This window comes from Pygoscelis adeliae, unplaced genomic scaffold (genome assembly GCF_000699105.1).
Source record: "Pygoscelis adeliae isolate BGI_AS28 unplaced genomic scaffold, ASM69910v1 Scaffold171, whole genome shotgun sequence".
NCBI lineage: Eukaryota > Metazoa > Chordata > Aves > Sphenisciformes > Spheniscidae > Pygoscelis > Pygoscelis adeliae.
The window spans coordinates 6,664,061-6,683,415 of record NW_008824186.1 but is presented as its reverse complement, the minus strand read 5'-3'; the positions used below and the strand labels follow the sequence as shown (position 1 = coordinate 6,683,415).

General features: G+C 37.9%; 1 protein-coding gene across 1 annotated transcript in view; it reads left to right on the top strand.

The window, feature by feature from the left end:
* Window positions 1-19,355, top strand: part of PRMT3 (protein arginine methyltransferase 3) — a 172,841-nt gene that overhangs the window by 121,425 nt on the left and 32,061 nt on the right. The window contains exons 11-13 of the mRNA XM_009334587.1: window positions 3,025-3,124; window positions 12,222-12,300; window positions 17,161-17,348. Coding sequence (XP_009332862.1) covers window positions 3,025-3,124; window positions 12,222-12,300; window positions 17,161-17,348 — 367 coding nt within the window. The remainder of the gene's footprint in view (window positions 1-3,024; window positions 3,125-12,221; window positions 12,301-17,160; window positions 17,349-19,355) is intronic.

Genomic DNA, 19,355 nt, shown 5'->3' with positions numbered 1-19,355 from the left:
AGGTCAGGTTGGATGGGGCTCTGAGCAACCTGATCTAGTTGAAGATGTCCCTGCCCACAGCAGGGGGGTTGGACTAGATAACCTTTAGAGGTCCCTTCCAACCCAAACTGTCCTGTGATTCTATGATTATCTACAGTCTGAGATCCCTCTAAATAGCAGCCCTACCCTCTAGCATATGAACTGCTGCCCCCTAATTCAGCATTATCCACAGACTTGCTGAGGGTGCATTCTGCCCCATTAGGTCACTAATAAAAGTGTTAATTAGCATCAGAACTAGCATTGAACCCTGAGGGACACCTCTGGTACCCGGCTACCAGTTAGACTTCGTATTCCTTCTCTCACCTCTTGAACTTCATGGTCTAGACAGCTTTCCACCCATCTGATGGTTCATTTATCCATCCCACATTTCACTAATTTACCTATAGAGGATGTTAAGGGAGACTGTGAGTATATGTAAAAATGAAGCAATGGCCTCTGAAGACTTAAAAAGGATTTCCTAGCATGAGGTAGGAGAAGTGTATGGGTATATGTGTACTGTTGATAGCTGAGGTGTGTAGGTTTTTTCATTTTGTTGGTTTTGTAAGAGCAACTGAGGAAGAGAAAGCCCAGGTAGATACTGAGGAATTTGGGAATGACAGTTTTTATGTAAGCTTAAGTCATACACAAATAAGGTTGTCTAGGCAGAATTTTTAGGCTAGATACCACCTCACACATTGGAGATGCAACACTGCACACTTGGATGCTGTAAAATTATTCTATTAAATAAACGCTTGTTTAAGAAAAATACCATGTTAAGCATTAGGTGCAACTTTGACTAAAATGCTTTTTTGGCTCAAGAACTCATTCTCTAAAGAGAACTTTTCCCAGGAATCCTTGACATCTTCAGAATGGTTACAAATGTGAAATAGTGTTTTATTTCTAATGTACTAGATGACAAACTTAGGATTGTTCATATCTTTCAACAAGTGCACAAAAAATCCTTTATGTGTTACGTATACTTAGAGGAGGATGGAAGTATCAGCCATCACATATTACCTTTGGTGAGGAGAAGGGCAGCCCTTTAAGAAAAACAACAAATCAAAACTCTTAAGAGTTTAAGAGTAATGAATTGCCACTGGAAGTACACAGTGAACCATCAGTAGGGCTACACATTTATAGATACCTTCTGCTATAAAAGGTTCGATTCACATTAAAGTCTGCAGTTCACATCAAAACAATTTATGTTTGTTACTTTCCTAAAGGAATAAAGCTGACAAACTTGTAATGGAGTAACAAACACTTACTGGAATACTAAACAACTCTGTGTAGCTTAAAAATGACTACTGCAGTGTGCTTCCACCTGTGATTCAAGTATGTGCTCAAGAGCTTTTATCCCTCTCAGAATTCAGGTTCATTTCTAGCATGCTAATTACTAGAAAAAGTGCAACCCATGTGTGTGAGTAAACTGGACTAAGTGGCCTGAGTGGCATGATTCTTTCCCAAGCTTACAGAGTAATCTTATTTTTAACTAAATGCTTGCCTTCTCTTCTTCTTACTGTGAATAGCTGCACATAAAATTTCTAGTGCAGTGAACGACTTGATTTTTGTCGTTCATCACTGTTATGCTAGAAGAGAAAGTTGAAGTATACTTCCTAAATAGCATCTCAGCAGTTTTTCCTACAATGTGTAAACCACATTGGTTGGTTTGGGGTTTTTATACCTTACAATTGAAAACAAGTATGTAATGAATTAGTCTTTTTCCTCTCTTTTGTTTTAACTTCCTAAATGACCGCATACAAAGATGTGTTTTATCTTTAGATCTGTAAGATCTTTATCTTTGTCCTTCTTAAAATATCGTTGTGGGTGATAGCTCTTTAGCATTTTATTTCTCACTTTGAACTTCTGGTTTTACTTCTGTTTACAGCATTAAGTATGATATTAGTGATGAACTGCTACTCTTCTAGCGGAAGACTGACGTGTGTAGAGTATTTAATTGATCTTTCCAACAGCCCACATGTTCAAGTAGCCCTTTGACCCTTTCTTTTCCCTCCCTTCATTCTGATCATTCTCCCATTGTCTTTGAGATTGAATTTTTAATGTGATTACTACTCTGCATTGAAAGCCAGACAGAACATAAGAGTCAGATATCGGGATAGGGAAGGAAGGGGCAGAGACGAGAACTGCAGTGGAAAGATAAATTTCTTTGGTGGGAATACATTTCTGCCCTCTATAACAATAGGTATCGTAATAATGATATGTACAAGAAAGACTAATATGGTTTGGTTTGCCAAGAAGAAAAATACTAAATTTCAAGCATTGACGTGTTTAGTAATTTCACTGTCATGCAGTTTTTGTTTCAGAAACTGTAGTCATGTCACAGTACCTTCCTCCTTATACAGGATGGTTGTACCATTACTTGCATATGAGGTAATACCTGATTGTTGCAGTGACTAAACATTGCAGATGATTTTGGCCAAAATCACCGTGGGGAGGATGCCTTCATTGTGGAATAACTGTAATACTGATCTAGAGGGAATATTTGTTCTCGGTGACTTTGCAGCTAGTTTTGTTAATAAAAAACCAAGTCGTGCAAAACAGCTTTGTGAGGAAGTTAATTTCCTTTCCATTGCTATCCTAGTGTGATGAGTAGGCTCTAATCGCTATAGACTTATGCTACAGGGGTCGAGGAAGGAGAACTGGGAACAAGCAACTCTAAGTAAAGAGGAGCGCCATTTTAAATTGTCCTTTCTCTATTTTCCTCATTTCTGAAGCTTACACATTTGCATGCACAGCACATTGGAAGTATACAGACCTACTGTCTGCCATCTTTGCCTCACACTTAATCTGCTGCAGTTTTTGGATACTCGGAAGCCTTCCCTCTGAAATATAACTGAGGAGTATTACATTTTAGTGCCTTTTTGGTTAGTTAAAAAGAAAACCACAATTGTTATTGGAGGGAGAAATGCAAAATGTAGACATTGGTATATCTCTCTTGACAGCATAAGTTGGAAATACAAACTAATTTGTTTATGTTGTGACTTGCAGATTAAATAAACTTGACAATATCATTATATTAGTCAAAGGAAGAATCGAAGAAGTAGATCTGCCTGTGGAAAAAGTGGATGTAATTATATCTGAATGGATGGTAAGGTGCATGAATATTCTTTTCAAGACATAGTTATTTTCAGGAAAAAATGTGTTGTTTTACTTCATTTGAAAAATTATTCTTTAGGCAATGCTATGGGTTTTTTAACCAAAAATTTATCATGCTTGCAACAGTGTCTTTGCCAATGTGGGAGATGGGATGATGTTTCTGATTATGTGGTACTCGGATACAACTCCTGATCCCTCTCGTTCATGCTCTTTCAAGGCAAGGTTCTCTAAGTACAGTTGAGCTGTTTTGGGTACAGCAGTAAGTTTCTGTTACGTAGTTAGTGTGCAAATCTGCAGAAGTACTCTCTATTCCTGAATAACGCTGTTGTAGCTGCTCAGGTGAAAGTAATGGAGAAATATTGTATTAGTCATCTAGCTAGATTATTCTGATGAGTAAAATGCTTTCAGTCCGCAAAGGCAGCTAAAGACTGCTGACTGTGCGGGAAAGGTGATAAGGAGGTGAGGAGCATACACACTGGGAAATCTGCAAATGTATAGGGAGCTTGAAAACAGCGTTACTATTCGTGGCGTTTTTTTAGTATAAGGATAAAATAACTGATGATAAAAGTACGTGATAAAGATGATGGCCAAGAGGAAATGCAGTAGGCAGCGTCTAAATGAGCCATTTCCTGGAACCCACTGGATTTCAGCCGCTGGCCCGTTACCTTTCTTTCTTGTGCTGGCTGATGACGGTTACGCAGTTGTGCTTGCTACCTGCCATTGGTCCTAATAAAGAAATCCGTGTGACAAGACCCGGTGCTGGGCTGGACTTCATAGCGACTGAGTAAGTCTGTTCGCTATCAAAAATGTGATAGGAAACACCCCTTGTGACTTTTTGTGGACTTCTGCTATTCAGTCTCCTCATATTGCAGACCTTCAAAAAGCACTTCAAAATGCAGGTTTTTTTCATGCTCGTTCCCACTGTTTGGACTTAAAGAAAAATTCTTTTGTCCTTCAAATTTAAGACCAATAATGAAAACTTATATTCAGAGGGGGTTTTTTTGTTGGTGTGGGTTTTTGTTTTTTTTAAACAAACTGGCTGTTCTACCATACCAAGGGCCTTTGGGAGAGAGGTCACATGTTCACTATGGATCCGTATGTATCTAAGTAGTTTCCAGGTAAAGGTGGAAATAAACTTTGCTTTGTTTTTTCTGTGTTTTTTTTATATTACATATTTCAATGTGCTGGAAATCTGCAAAAGTTTTTCCTCCACTGCTGTAATGAACGTTATTTGAAGCATGAGCTTAATGTATTGTTGAGGTCACTAGTTTCAAGGAAGGTTTAAGCCATTGGCTTAAACTAGTGGTTTAAAAATAGTGCGTTGTGGTTGGTGATTTCTGACAGTATAGTGACTTCATAGAAAGGTAATTACAGTTCTTTCAGGGAAACTTGTGATCAGTTGCCTAATATGTGCACTGAGAATAATGTTCCCAAAATCACATTTCTCATTCTGGAGCCCAAGATTTGTTTTTAAAAGCAACTTGGGCACTAAAGAGCTTAAGTCACGTTGTAAAACCAGTGCCTCTAAGGTAAAGTACAGGGTTTCAAAAAGCAGCTCTTGTAGGAAATGAAGTATTCAATGTTCCACGTTTCCCATTTGTGTGCTAATTTACCTTTTAATGTCATAATTATATAGCCATGTGCGTTTCACTTAATTAGGTAGTCTAAATATTTAGGAATGTTAGCATTTTTACAGGTTGCTGCAATACAGAGATAAAGAGAACAATGCCGTGGAAGTAAGATTGATAGCTGGACAGTGTATGCACTGCTCCAACACTGTCCAGAAAGGAACATTATGTTGCCTAGATGCAAATGAAGATTCCTCTTTGTCTGGCTTTCTGGTGTGAATTTGCTGTTTCTTTTCCTTCCCTACATGATACTGACCAATGTGAAATCTTTTGTTAATACGTGAATGAAGTGCTTGAAAATGTTGGAAATGTGAAGTGTGAGAGCAAAAAGGAATGTAGTAGATGTCAGTTTTCAGCTCTTTACTTAGAGAATCTGTATGGACTAGCAGGAAAATTCTAATGGGAACAGTGGCTTTTCTTTGTGACAAAAATATGAAAAATTGCTGTTCTGTTTAGAAAGCAAACTGCTTTTAGACTAGTAAACATCAAACCCTTTTGCAGAGCCATAGCTTTGTTCTGTTTGCTTGGTACAGAACAGTGCTTAAGACCAGTACACTATAAGCTTTTTTAGAGCTGTGTCTGGAGCATCAGAAAATTAAAAACAAGTGTGAAGCGACAGAATGGAGGCAACAGAGAGGAAAAATACTGCATGCCCCAGGAATGTTTCTAGAACAGGCTGAGAAAGATGGCACATAGAACAGTCTGTTGTAAAAGGTACAGTGGTTGAATTATGAGCATCTCCAACGTAATGGCTTCTGATGATCATTCTCTCAACTGTGTAAGTGACCTATGGCTTCCACAAACTGCTTGCTATTCCTACTTCTCTTTCATCTTTAAATTTGTTCCCTTAAAATATGCAAAAATGGGAGAAGCATCTTAAATATTACACAGTGCGTAGGGGTGTGTGGATGTGTATATGTGTGTGTGTATATATATAGCCAAATTATATTTCAAATCTATATTTGCTATCTTCCAAGGTAATATTTTTCAGTTTTAAATTCATCTGGATACAGCATTGTCATGTTCCAGGTTTAGAGGCCGAATGATAAGCAACTGTCTCTTCAGTGGCTTTATTTAAGCTTATGAAAGAAATTAGCAGTGATCTTGCTTTTAATGTAAAGACTAAATGCATTGTTTGTGACATCTGAAGTGTGTGTGTTTGACACTGTTAAAATCAGACCACAGGCAGGGCACCTGTGTGATTGTGTCTGACTAAAACCAGTATGCAAACCAATGAGAGAGGCAGCGGAAGGTGTGATGAGCTGTGAGCTGTTCTGTTGGGGTCCACAAGGCAGGTTGCTGAAGATTGAGGACTTCAACTCCAACTTCAGTTGGGCTACTGAAGACCCAGATAAAGCCATCTATTTAGACTTTTTTTTACTCTGAAGACAGCTATGCATTCCTTTTAGCAAAACATTGGTGAAGTATGCAGCCTGGCCCAAGGACTTCTCGTGTGCTGTGAACCAGGAGCACAAGGGAGAGCAGGTGGACCGAAGAGCCGCTTCACGCAATAAACCACGTTGCCTTAGGAAAGAACACAAGAATGGCCAAGTAATAGCCTGTTCTGCTAACCAAACTGATTCTATAAGGAGAAAGTTTTCCAGTTCTTGGAGAAAGGTTATTTGAATGTAAGAGTGGGTGAATTTTATATAAGACCTCACTGCTAGCCTTGTTTTTGTAGAGGTTTCCCTGTCCAGGATTGGTTGATACTCTATAGCAGGGCTGTAATTTTCTGATGCACCATCCTGCTTGCTTGCCTGGAGCTCTGATGTGTGAAACTTCTTGAGCGCCATAATTTGTGAAACTATGAATTATTGTTAGTGGTTACAGGTACCAGCCTCTAACTTTTTTTACTTGTCTGCTTGTACTGAAGGACACCTACAAGCAAATCTTTCTTATTCAAACTGTAGACTTATGTGAATTAGGTTTCTAGGCAAAGGTACAAATAATCAAGTATTTGTATACACTGCCTAGTGGCAATCTGATGCAAATGCATTTCTGAACACACATTAGTGATTTGGTGTAGAGAGTGAAAACCCTTGTCAGTTAGTGACTTGACCTGAAAATGGTTTGCAAATGCTCAAATTTCATCGGATTTTAGAATTTTGAGTTGAATGTGATGCTGTTTGTATGGGTGGTGGGAAAGTACCTATGAGTTGTATACACCATAGACTTGCTCTCAGTCAGGATCACACTTATGTCCTCTCCCCAGAGATACTGAATTTTAAGAAACAATGATGTTTTACTGTAATTAGAGTAATTTTCCATACAGTATGTAAGTTTGAAATGACAGCTGCTATGCGAAGTGCTGAAGCTATAGTTTTTGGTTAAATTGAATGCTGGGCAGGAAAAGATTTGCTATACACATACAAAGGTGGCTGTGTTATTGCACACGGATTTTGGTAGTGTAATTGTAAATTTCACAGGCTGCTTATTGAAAGGATGAGTGCAGAAGGAAAGAAAATGTATGTAATGTTTTTCTGGAATGTTCTTGCCCAGCTGCATCTGTGTGCAGATTTTTTTCTCTCGGTATGCTTTTACTTCCTTTCTCTAGCTAAGACTATAAAACTAGAGGTTGAGAGTTTTATTCACTTGAAAAATATCTGCATTTCTTGTTTGTAAGGGGCATTACTGTGAGAGACAATTGTTAGAGATGGTTGTCTCAAATACACTGTTAGAGTACAGTGTGTTCTCATAAATTGCTGTTTTATGCAGTGCTTTACGATACTGAATATGCAATAGAGTTTTACACAAGGAAAAACTGGGAAAGAGATGGACTCTCAAAATAAACCACGGATAGAATCCAGTCCTCTTGTCTCTTAATCGTCTCATTGCTCAGGTAGCTAATATCTTTTTTTCCTTTTTTTTTTTTGTGTTAGACAATTTTGAAGTGATACCAGGATGGGCTGTGAATGGGAGGATCTAGGAAAAAGGACTAGGAAGTGAGCATGTCTGAAACACTGGAAACCACCTTTTCTCTCTTCCTCCTTTCCCCTATTTCTATGATGGATATACAGTGATGGAGCTTTTTTAATACTTACTAGTCTTTCTGTAGTCTTAGTATTCCCTACTGTTTCTGTTAGTATTTGGAGGTGCATTAATACAAGTGTTCTATTTCTATAACACAGTAATAATTTATAATTTTATGAAAGAATTGGGCTTTTATTTTTTGTGTTCTTAATAATGCTGTGTAAAGAGCATACTGAGTAGCAGAATGCTTTAATTTCTTTACAGCAAAATGATTTTTATAAAGTAATTGTATTTCCTTGCATGAAAACTTTTTTTTCCCCCCGCCACCAATAATGGGCATCACTTCTCTGCTCTTCAGATCTTCCCATTTGGTGTTCTCACTCATCTTACATTTGTTAAAGGACACAACAGAGTGTGCAGAATTAACAAAGTCAAGCTGTGGTTTTGAAATGTGTGGGCTTGCTCTGTCAGTAATGAATTATTTCCTTTTTTAAAAAATTAAATCATACGTGAGAGATCAGCATGAAGGCTGACTTAGCGTGAGGGAACGGTGCTGCAGCAGAGCATGCAGAAGAGCTTACATGTACCTGCTGCTTCTCATTTAAATGCACCACAGGTTTTGGGGGGATTTTGTCAAATAAAAAGTAATTTTTCACAAAATTGAGTGGGCCACATCAGTTTTGTGCATCTGTTAATGCAAGATTACATTTTATGTTTTAAATCGGAATCTGTTGTCCAATCTGTTTTACATACCCTCTGTAACTTGTTTTACTCTGTAGTCCAATGGAAACCTTGTAGTCAGAAACTTCAGTTTCAGAAAATACTGCACTTTTTTATACTGATAGGGATTAAAAACAAAAAAGTCCACACTCTGGGCCAGTGTTAAATTAAATATTCAGTGTTGGGCCTTACTGAATCTGGAGTACCAGACCAGGTTCAGTTATGTTACAGAAAATAAGAAAATGGATCTTTGATAGAAGGCGGGGGGAAAACGCGACGCTTACTCAAGTAGTTGAATATTTCTTCTCCAGTCTATCCTTAACATGTTTTTTCTGCTGTACTAAGAATTCTGCTAATTCTTGCTATTGTAAACATGCTAATACCACTTTTTGAAATATATATGGCTTTCACCAATAAGTAGAAAACAAGTGAAGGCAAAACCAAGTTCCGTTAAGGTATTTGATAGGAACGGCTAAGGGAAATGTACATGAAGAGGCATTTTTAATCTGAAGTAATTTTTCTTCCGTATTCTCCACACAGCGAGGTATACTTTAGAATTCAGTGTTGTTCTTGTGTCTTGATGCTTTTAAATAGCTTAATTTCTTTTTCTCCATGAAGAATATAATGATGAATACTGAAGCCCTAATGTTAAGAGAACTCCCTATACTTCCATTTTGATCGATTGGTAAAGTATTTTTATGTAGCTTTGAATTAAAATGAAAATAAGTATTAGAGTGCCCTAGTGCATTTGAATAATAGAGGAAAATTTCACAATGCAGGATATTAAGCCATCAAAGTTTTGTGAGTCTTTTATAATTCTGTTACAAACACAAAATACAGATATAAAGGATATATAAGAAATGTAGCAATATTCACATTCCTCTGGATTCAGATTTGTCAGTGGACTCATCCATTTTTGATAGCTGGCTTCTTGGACGGACGTGACGTAGGACAGATGTGTGCTTGAACGGAGTAACTCCATAGTGCCGTGTATTTCTGTTCCTGTCCAAATCTGTTCATATGTGTTTTGTTGTTAGCTGGAGAACAACCATTTCGTTTCAGCTTTGAAAATATAAAAATAAGGAACTTCATGTTCATTTTGGGAAAGAAATGGCCAGCTTTTTAGTAGAAAATGCATAATATGACAGCATAATATTTAAGATGTGCTGTGTATTCAGTTTGTCTTTAACAGAGAACCTGTCACCTTTTATGTGTCTTAGTTTAGCCGCTAGCAAGATAAAATCATTACTATTTGGCTCACAGATTTGTATCCTAGAGGTCTCTTTGCGGTAATTAATTTTGAGGATGCTAATACACGCTTAAGAAAAAAACAAAACCCTGAGCATTATTGGGGTGGAAGCAAGAGTGCCCCACAGCATCACGGGGAAAAGACGTCAGGTATAATTCTCTTTCCAGATGGCACCCCTACAGGTGAGGCAGCAGCCTGTGAAATTACATTCTAAATTACACTACAGATGAGCACAGCACAGTGAGCAAAACGCTTTGGTATAAGTAATAAATGACTTGATTCAGTACCATTGACGGTTTATGTAACTTACAGGAATGCTATAATGAATTGGGGGGGAAGATAGAACTGGGTGCCGCGGGACAACCAACGGTGCCAGAGTGGAAAGGTTGGGGAAAGGGCGGTGAGAATTTCACTGTATTTCTCATGAGAAGGTGTGTCTTCCAGCTGTACTTCTTGCACTTGTTTGGCAGACATTGTAGGTGATGGGTGTTTTAGGCAGGAAGAAATAAGTGAAGAGCTGATCCGTAAAAATGTCACTTTGTAACTTACTGACTTTTGCTGGTAACTAGCCTTAAGATATGTCCTAGAGGTCACTTTTAAAATAATGTGGAAACAACTCATTTTCAGTTAACAGCATCTGAAAGGAATTTTTATGAACTAAACGTTCTATTTTTAAAACTGCAAGAATAAGAATAAAAAAAGAAAACTCTGGTTCCATTCTGTGCTTTTGCCTTGATGTAGGCATAAAATCATCTCTGCCTGATGCAATTGGAGCTCCTGGCCTTTTCAACCGTTTTGCAAAGGTTACTAAAAATCATATTGCTCACAAAGCAGTAGTCTTCATTCTGGGACTTCGTAAGTTAGGCAGTAAAGTGGAAGAACAGGCAACATTTGGAAGAAAAGTGTCCGGTAGAGTGCTGTCCTGTTACTAGAAGAAACAGGTTGAGTAAAGGGCGTTTCCATTATTTCCAAACTGTGCTCTTGTTGAATACAAATACGTTGTGCTTCAAGTTTCTGGTGTTCCAGTTTTGTTTTTAGTTCTGAAGGCTGCAGTGTGGATGGTGACGTTTATAAGCAGTTCTGAACTTGCAGCATTTTCTTGTTCTAAGAGCCTTAGGCAAAATAAACATCCAAGATGGCATAAACTTGAAGTAAACTTGGTATCTTAGCAGTGCAATTCCTATGCAGTGCTGTCTGTCTTCAGTTGTGTGGCATGATGACTTAAAAAAAATAAATTAATAAAATCCCTATGATTGTACAAATATGGAAGTGTAGGAAAGATGACGAAAAAAATCTTTTTAGCTTTGCTTTGTTTGGTTACTGCTGACTGCACTTGTAGGACTGCAGGTCCAAAGTCTGGACTTCCAGTTGTCTTTTTTTTGTTCTTTCCTACCGGCAGTCAGTGTATAAATCGAGCCATAGGGCTAAGCTGTGTTTTAAGCAAAATGAGAATTAGGATGCTAAGTGAAAATCCAAAATATATGCTGGTATGACTTGTCCTAATTGATTTGATGTCGTAAGGATGTGGATGAAACAGTGTTAGAGTATTCAGCGGGAATAAGGATCATACTCAAACCTGGAAGATAGGAAGGGTGTAAAATCAGTAAATCAATTGGAAGACAAAGGGCTATATATCTCTTAGAAATTTGCATTTTACTTAAAAGTAGTTGAGAAACCGGATGTTATATATAAAATGGTAATTGTATGTAATACTGCTATATGTCTTCTACATTTCAGAAATGTTTAATTAAGAAAAGGAGTTTTTCCATTTCAAAAAAGGTCTGACTTGATTAAGTTTACAGTAAGTTATTCTAAACAACTATAGCAGTATGATTAACCTGCTATAAAATTAATCCCAACACCAAAAATACCTATGCAAATCTAGTTCCAACTATTTTTATCCTGAGAATATTTAAGTTCAGGTGCTGCTAAATGATGTAGAACATCCAGAGAACCATCCAGTCTTTGGTATATGATTTATTTCCACCTGTCTTTATGAGCATTGCCCAAGCTGGTACAGGGCACCACAAAGTTGTGACTGTGAAGTAGCAAAGATGCATTCTACTTGGTGTTTCTCTGACAATAAATTTAGTGTTACTTGGAGTTCTAAGTGGGAAGGGATTTTCTTGGGGGTTTTTTTGTATGGCGCCTCAGAGTTATTACTATAAAATCAATATATACTGCTTTTCACTTGGTTTGAGTTGAATTTGACTACTTCTGATGTTTTAGGACTCATATCAGGTAATTGTTGGTATAGATTGGGTATTTTTTGCCTATAGTGTATTAATTTATTAGGTGCTAGATACTTGCAGTTTGGGAAATTAAAGGTGATACTTTATGTAACTAAAATTTTGAAGTGACAATGCTATTGTTGAGAGGTTCACTGGGTGCTGACTCTTACTGAGGTGTATGGGCATATAAAGTTCTTAAATGGTGTTGATAAAGTCTTATCTGTAGATTGATTAAATAGGCTGCATAAGAAGCATAATGACTTCTAAATTCTTTCCCTTTTCTATAAACAGGGTTATTTCCTTCTCTTTGAGTCAATGCTGGATTCTGTCATCTATGCAAAGGACAAGTACCTGGCAGAGGGAGGCTCAGGTTGGTATGCATAATTCTACTAATAAATTTAGCTCTGGGGGGGAAACTAAATGAACTCGGAGACTTAGAATAAGCTATGCATGGATGAGAAAGTTGCCAGTCTAAATGAAAAATGTTTCCATTAGTGTGAGCTTCAAGGCATTAATTTACTGTATGGGTAATAGAAGAACATTAGATGGGGTATCAAGGTCTCAAGTTAATGGTGTTTTTAAGAATAGAGGGGCTTATTTATTCTTAAGTACAGTCTAAATTTTTCCTCCCTACTTCTTCCCACAGATGTGGGCATTTGTTTTCCCCTCTGGAAATCCCAGTTTCTGCATAACTATGAACAGAGGAAAACAAGTTTTATTCTGTAAGATGTAATACTGTTTGAGGAAGCTACGATGAATTAGAGAAGTCGATAGGATGTTTTCCTGGAGGAGGGAAGTTGGTGGGGAGGACACAGGTCCAAACGCAGGAGGCGGCATGAAATAACTAATGGATTTACAATGTTTCAGTTCAGCATATTTATTCTATCCTGGTGGGAATATACCCTTTTTCTTCCTGGTTGGAGGGCAGGGAAGTGACAGAACAAAAAGGTTTTATTTTGAAGTAGAGTTCTTTTATCCTTTTAAGTAGCTTAGATAGCGTCATCTTAACAGTGTTCAAATGCCTGTAAATATTTATTCCTCATGTGATGCAGTTTGCTGCACGAGTTCTGCGTATGCTTTATTCCTTGCGCTTAATTCCTTTGTCAGTGTTGTATTTCATATTGACCTTTTCAGTCGTAGTCATCAGTCTGGGTTTTTTTTCCCCTTTTGTGCTAACCATGCACATAGTTAGTTTCACTACACTGATTTAATGATTGGATTAATGACTATGTAACAGTGCTCGCTGCAGTGCTTCCCTTTGATTGCAGTGAGCTTTTGTATGCTACAGAGTGCAGCAGAAAAAAGGGAAGGGTTTTTATGCAATTGTTCAACATTTGGTCACAAAGCTGAATATGCAAGCAAGAGATTACTGTTCATGTGTTTGAAATTTTTAGAAGTCACTTGAACAACATGACAGAATAAGAGCTTTCTTGTTTTCAGTTATGTAGAATAGTCCAGTCAGATCTGGAACACAGTTGCGGTGTGCTCTGTATAGATATACGCTGATAATTTTACATTGCAGTATAATTAAATTTGGGGACATCCCCTAAAATTGTAAGGAATCATTTTATGTTTAGCTACTACTTCCAAAGCCTTCTGAAAAGGGCCAGAAATTTTTGACCTCCATTGAAACTGCGATGGTATGTTGTTCTCTATTTGTATTGTTGGTAAGTTTGCTAGTGGCTTGTGCCTCCCAAAGTTTCCTTTGGGAGACAGGGTACGCTGGTTCTGCAGTACACTTATCCTTTGTGGTCTGAGAATGATCTTGGGCCCTTATTTGACTCTTCACACCTTCGTTCTGAGGTGAAGTCTTACTGGAGAAACTCCTGAATCTGCCATAAAGCTTAATTTTGTCTCAAGCCACTTTGTACTGTCGAGCCCAAGATCATTATTACAGGGACTGTTTGAAAGCTGAAAAAGGCGGTAGAAGCAGCTGCGATTTGGCCAGATCTTTCAGTGATTGAGCCGGGAATAGAATCCAAATTTCTAGATTTGTGTTCAGTCAGTCATATCGTTGTTACTTCAATTTAGCCTATTGGCATGCTGCAGTGGATTATGCCAAACTGTCTAGGGTAATGTGTACAGTATATAATAGCTTTATTTGGGAACATAAAATTCTCGCTGCCCAGGACCCATCTGTTTGTTCTTTAGAGCTGTTACTTGCTTGAGTATAGGTTTTCTGCATACACTTGAGTGCTGTGCACATTGGTGAGGGGTGGCACGGGGAAGGAAGGCATCATTCAAAACATAATGCTGTTTGCTTGTTCATGTCAAAATGATGATGGTATTCACTTGGAATTATTTCTGTATATCTGGAGGATTGCTGCCTTACCCTTCAGCGTCCTGAAGTTTGTGAGGCATTACCAAGGGATAAAGGATTTCCCATCGTATTCTGTTCACCACGTGAGCTGTTACTAGTGACAGATGACTTCTGGGCACTGAGTCGAGAAGGACACAGATGGTCGAAACGATGAATCTGTGAGAGCATTGGGGACTATGTGCTTTTGTCCAATCAGCGTTTTGTTCACTTCACCTGTGAGAAGGAATAATTATTAAATTACAGGCTTAATCAGAAAAAAATGACAAGTCTGTCAGGATTGCACAGGGAAGTGTTACAGGGTTGCAGAAAGAGCAGAGGATTTCCAGGGGTATCGAGGATAATGGGTGAAATGGCAAATGCAGTTTTAAGCAGATGCTTTTAAACATGAAGTCTACAGTGTTTAGATGATTTAGGCTGATATTTAGATAACACGCTTACATTACTAGTCAAACTTCAGTATAGCATATGCTTCTGGACATGGGTGGGTTTGTAAATTTGGAAGTTAATGTATCGCTGTAGTCTTTTGCCTGTGCCCTGTTGGTGGAACACAGGCTTCTTTTTGTGAAGTCTGAACAGGCATTGTCTGCTTTTTTGTTGCTATTGATAGGCTAAACTAAAAATGCAGATTAGATTAGAGGATTAGTGTTTACATTTTTGCTTGTTCTTAAGCACTTTGTATGAGTTCCACTGCTGATTTAAGCATCTGCTGTGTGGACGAAGAGATTTAATAAAAACTGATTGTGGTCCCACTCAAATACTTCACACTTGATAGACGTGGTAAACTTTTTCCTGTCAACAGAATGTCCCAGAAATGTGGGCTAGTCCAAGGAAGGAAGGAAGGTTGTAAAGTAGTTGATCACTTTTTGCTGTGGTTTTCATTTTCATTTGCGGTGTTGCTAGCATGCTCCTGTAAGTGTTCTATAACTAGGGACTTTCAGTCTCTTTTCACCCCTCTTCTCGCCGTACCCCTTGCATCCTATGAAGAGCATTTCCCTGAAAATAGTCCCTCAAAGGCTGTAGTCACTTGCATTTGTCGTCTGTTTCACACTGTCTTTCAATTTTTGGGGCATCAGTGGTGGCTCTTGAAGGTTTGAAATGCTGGGAGGTAAAGCCGAATATAATGCAGTTGTCACTAGTAAACAGCAATATGAAAGATTCGAGAAATGGAAATCCTTTATTGATGGCTCCAGAAGCTACTTGCAAATACTCCTACCACCAGATGTTGATATGTTTCTGTGTGTGTGACAGCTGTCAGGTGTGCTGGAACCAAATGATTTGTTTCAGACAAGACAGTTTGAATGCCCTCCTCTTTTGATTCTCATCAAACTGCCTTTTTACTGCTGAGTTAATCGTAGGCTGTTCCTGGAGAAACCACCTTCTTCAAGTTCCTCATCTGCAAAGTAGGGGTGATGATAGCTTACCAGTGGGATTCCAATTTAAGCTTGCTGATATTTATCTATTCCGTTTTAAATGGTCAGAAAGTGAGAAAAAAGAGTGTGTTCATATTTTGTATAAACTAGTCATTCCAAATGTAGAGATGGTTGCTTGCTTAACGTCTGCATATAAAAAAAAAGCTGCTTTAAAGAAGACTCTTTACCATTAATATGTATAAGATTACTTCCTTTAGGCTAAATCTACTCTCACTATATAAAAGGTCTAATGTCAATTTGCTGTTTCTATCTTCAGTATTTTACAAGGCAAAAAATACTGCTGTTCTGACTTACCATGCTATACCAGTGATTTCTCCATAGTCATTTTGATAAGCTACAACTTCAAGCAGAGCTGAAGACAAAATTAATTTTACAGTTCACCAGATTTTGGGGAGGAGAAGAGAAACTTAGCTTCGGTTTTAACAACACTGCCACATTCATGTATCAATAAAAAATAAAATAAAAAAAAGTGTTTATTAGTAGGCATTTTGCTCTGAAGCCAGATCAAGAATTCAACGTATGTGGCTTTAAAGGCTTTAAAAACAAAATATGGCAATTTCTTTGTGGAAATAAACCTAGCTAAATATAAATTGAGCTTCTCTTGCTGTTTGATAGTGCTATAGACAGCCATGGTCATAGCAGCTGTTCTTTGTGTCTTTTCCAATCAGTAGCGGATAGAGATTGCCAAGAGATTGACTGGCTTTGCTGTAGGCAGCCATTAGAAAGGCAAATGTCAGTCTTCCACTACTATTTGGAAAAGCTGTACATAGGTACTTGTTCTGAAGATATTCTTGGGAGAAGGGAAAGCACAAATGTGAAGGTAGTGTAAGAATAATAGCTGTCATCGTAAAACTGTGGCGGGGATCAATGAGGAAGTTCTCTTCTGTCTGTTGGGTCACTTCCATATTCTTCGGATGCAGATAGAAGAGTAGTTATCCTTTTCCAGTACCCAGAAGTAATTTTTTCAGGTTGTGAGGCAAGTACCAGCCAGAGCTGGTAAGAAACAGGAATAAAACTCTTGAGTAAGAATATTTGCTCTTCTCTGGAAATAAGGTCTTTTCGCAGAGGTTTTGTGTTATTGCAAAGCCCTCACTTGAATTTTCCTTTGTGTGTCTGTCTGCAGTTATTAAATGCATTTTGGGTCAGTCTGTGTATAGAAGCCAGAATAGGATGTTCCAAATTACTTTCTTCAGACATCAAGGTTCCAGTCATTTCCTGGCGGTGGGATTCAACTACAAAGATACCTTGTCATGAACAGGAAATACTGTTACCAGAGTAGCGTGGGAAAATTAAGTTCCAACGTCTGGTCTCTTCTGTGGACAAATGGGAAATCAAGTAGCAGAAAAAGTGTCTTGTCCAAGAGCTGAAAAAAGGTTTTATTTGTTCTTTTAAGATGTTAATCACTAAAAGAGAAAAGAAAAATAAAAGTCCTCTTTATGCATGTCTAGAATAAAATTTCACTAATCTGTTTCTGTTACAGTTTACCCTGATGTTTGCACCATTAGTCTTGTAGCTGTTGGGGATATGAATAAACATGTGGACAAGCTACTCTTCTGGGAAGATGTATATGGCTTTGACATGTCTTGCATGAAGGCGGCTGTAATTCCAGAAGCTGTTGTGGAGGTGCTGGATCCAAACACACTGATATCTACAGCCAGTGTCATTAAGGTACCATACGTCTTAAATTTTTAGCAGTCAGATTAGAAGTTTCCTTTCTTTATGGAGGAGAGGGGAAAAAAATACACACACATGCACACGTGAACTTTGGCATCTTCAAAATGGTACAAATGCATTAAGGTTCTTGGTGTCAAGACTGCAAGACTTGTATTAATTGCTTTTTTTACCAAGTTTGAGCTCTTAATAAAGTAATCTTCCCATATTTAGATTGTTCTGTTCTACATTTTCTTCTATTCAAACCCAAATTTACTTGCATTTTAGTAAGTTACAAGTCACATAACTGAAATACAAACTATACCAAAAAAACCCCTGGAATAGAGTCTTTTCTTCTACTTTGCTTCCCCCTTCACCTCAGTCAGTGTACTGAGTTGCACGGGGGCTTCGTATCTATTTCTGTGTCAAGCTAGCTGGCTTTCAAGATCTTTCATTGGAGGATCACTCACTATCGCCCATAGCTACATCCAACAGAATGACCATGTCTGAAAAGGCAACAGTAGTTTCTGCAGTATTCATTGAATTAATTCTATGCGTACTTTTCTGTGTTGTCTTTTTTTATGGCAGCTTTGCAATGGGGAATAGCAGCAAAGTTGGTAGTGATTCATATGAGAGAACACCTACCTGACGAGAAACAATTCCAGAACACTGACTAGTTTGAAATTCTGACGAACTTTGTGATTAGTTACAATTTGAACAGTTCAGATCAAATTGAGGGAAGGACTGTTACAAACCAAGATTTTTTTTTTGTCACAATGGTATTCTAATTATTGTTCATACAGTTACTTTTCTATCATAAAACACTCAAGGCAGTAATGTTACTGGCCTTCAGTGGGAATTGCCAGTTTAGTAAAGAGGTAAATTATACTTAAATGCATTCCTATCCTATTTTTACATAGAAGAAAATGGGTTTACGTAATTCACCACTGAACTTGACACCATTACTGAGGGTAGTTCCAGTCTCTCCCAGCATAGAAATGACTTGCTGTGGTCAGTTGTCATCCTGCCCACAAAAGCAGTAACAGGTGAAGTACAGGTTTTTGTTGTAAGTATATCCTGATGCAAGTTATCGTTTAAGCTTTTCTTGTCTATAATTTTATTACAGAGAAGATTTAAAAGTATTAAGTTTTTTTAAATCGGGTATTCAAATGTAAGAAGTGCTGATACTGATATTTCTTTAACTTGAATAACTACTTTAGCCTTCTTGTGCATCTCTACTTTTTTTTATTTTTTACTTCAGGATTCTTTATTTGTAGATGATGATGTTATTACAGATGTGTCTTACACTTTATTCTCTGAGCTTGTTGGATAGACGCCCTGTAGAGTCAGTGAAATAAAACTCCTAAGGACACCTATAATAAGTTGCGTGACTTGAGGCTTACAAGTGTCTGTTTTCCTTGAGTGTAAGGAGAGGGTAGAGTGATCAACTCAGTTGTTGAAATATACTTTGTAGACCTGTCATTATAGGGAAGATAAATTCCACCCCTAGTGAATGAATGTGCACAAACCAGTTACTGAGACCAAGAATCTGAGGCTGTAATTGTTAGCCATCTGACAGGTTTGATTGCGCAATGAGTGAGGCATAGGCATTTTTCTCACCTGCCATTGTTTATAACATTTTGCATGTGCTGATTCAAGTGGAAGTGCAGTTGAATACTTCTTGCAAATAGGTAAAGTTTGGTGTACAGAAAATGAAGAACATATAACGTGCTCTAAATTAACAGCTGCATGGATAAGTTGAGCTCTATCAGTTTGTTAGGCAAACAAACAAATTGAAACAACATCTGGAAAGCGTGGATAACAATAACTGTATGTAAATGTGCCCAATGCAGTCTACAAGCTGCTGTCATTTTAGAAGCAAAATGCTTTACTGGTAATAGTACACGTCCCTTCCTAATACATACTGTCATGAGCAGTCACTGTCCAGCTCAGGTGTATGTGCTTAGCAAATTCTGTCATCATGTGGCATTTCGCATAACTGTTAACGCTTAATGGTTTTATACT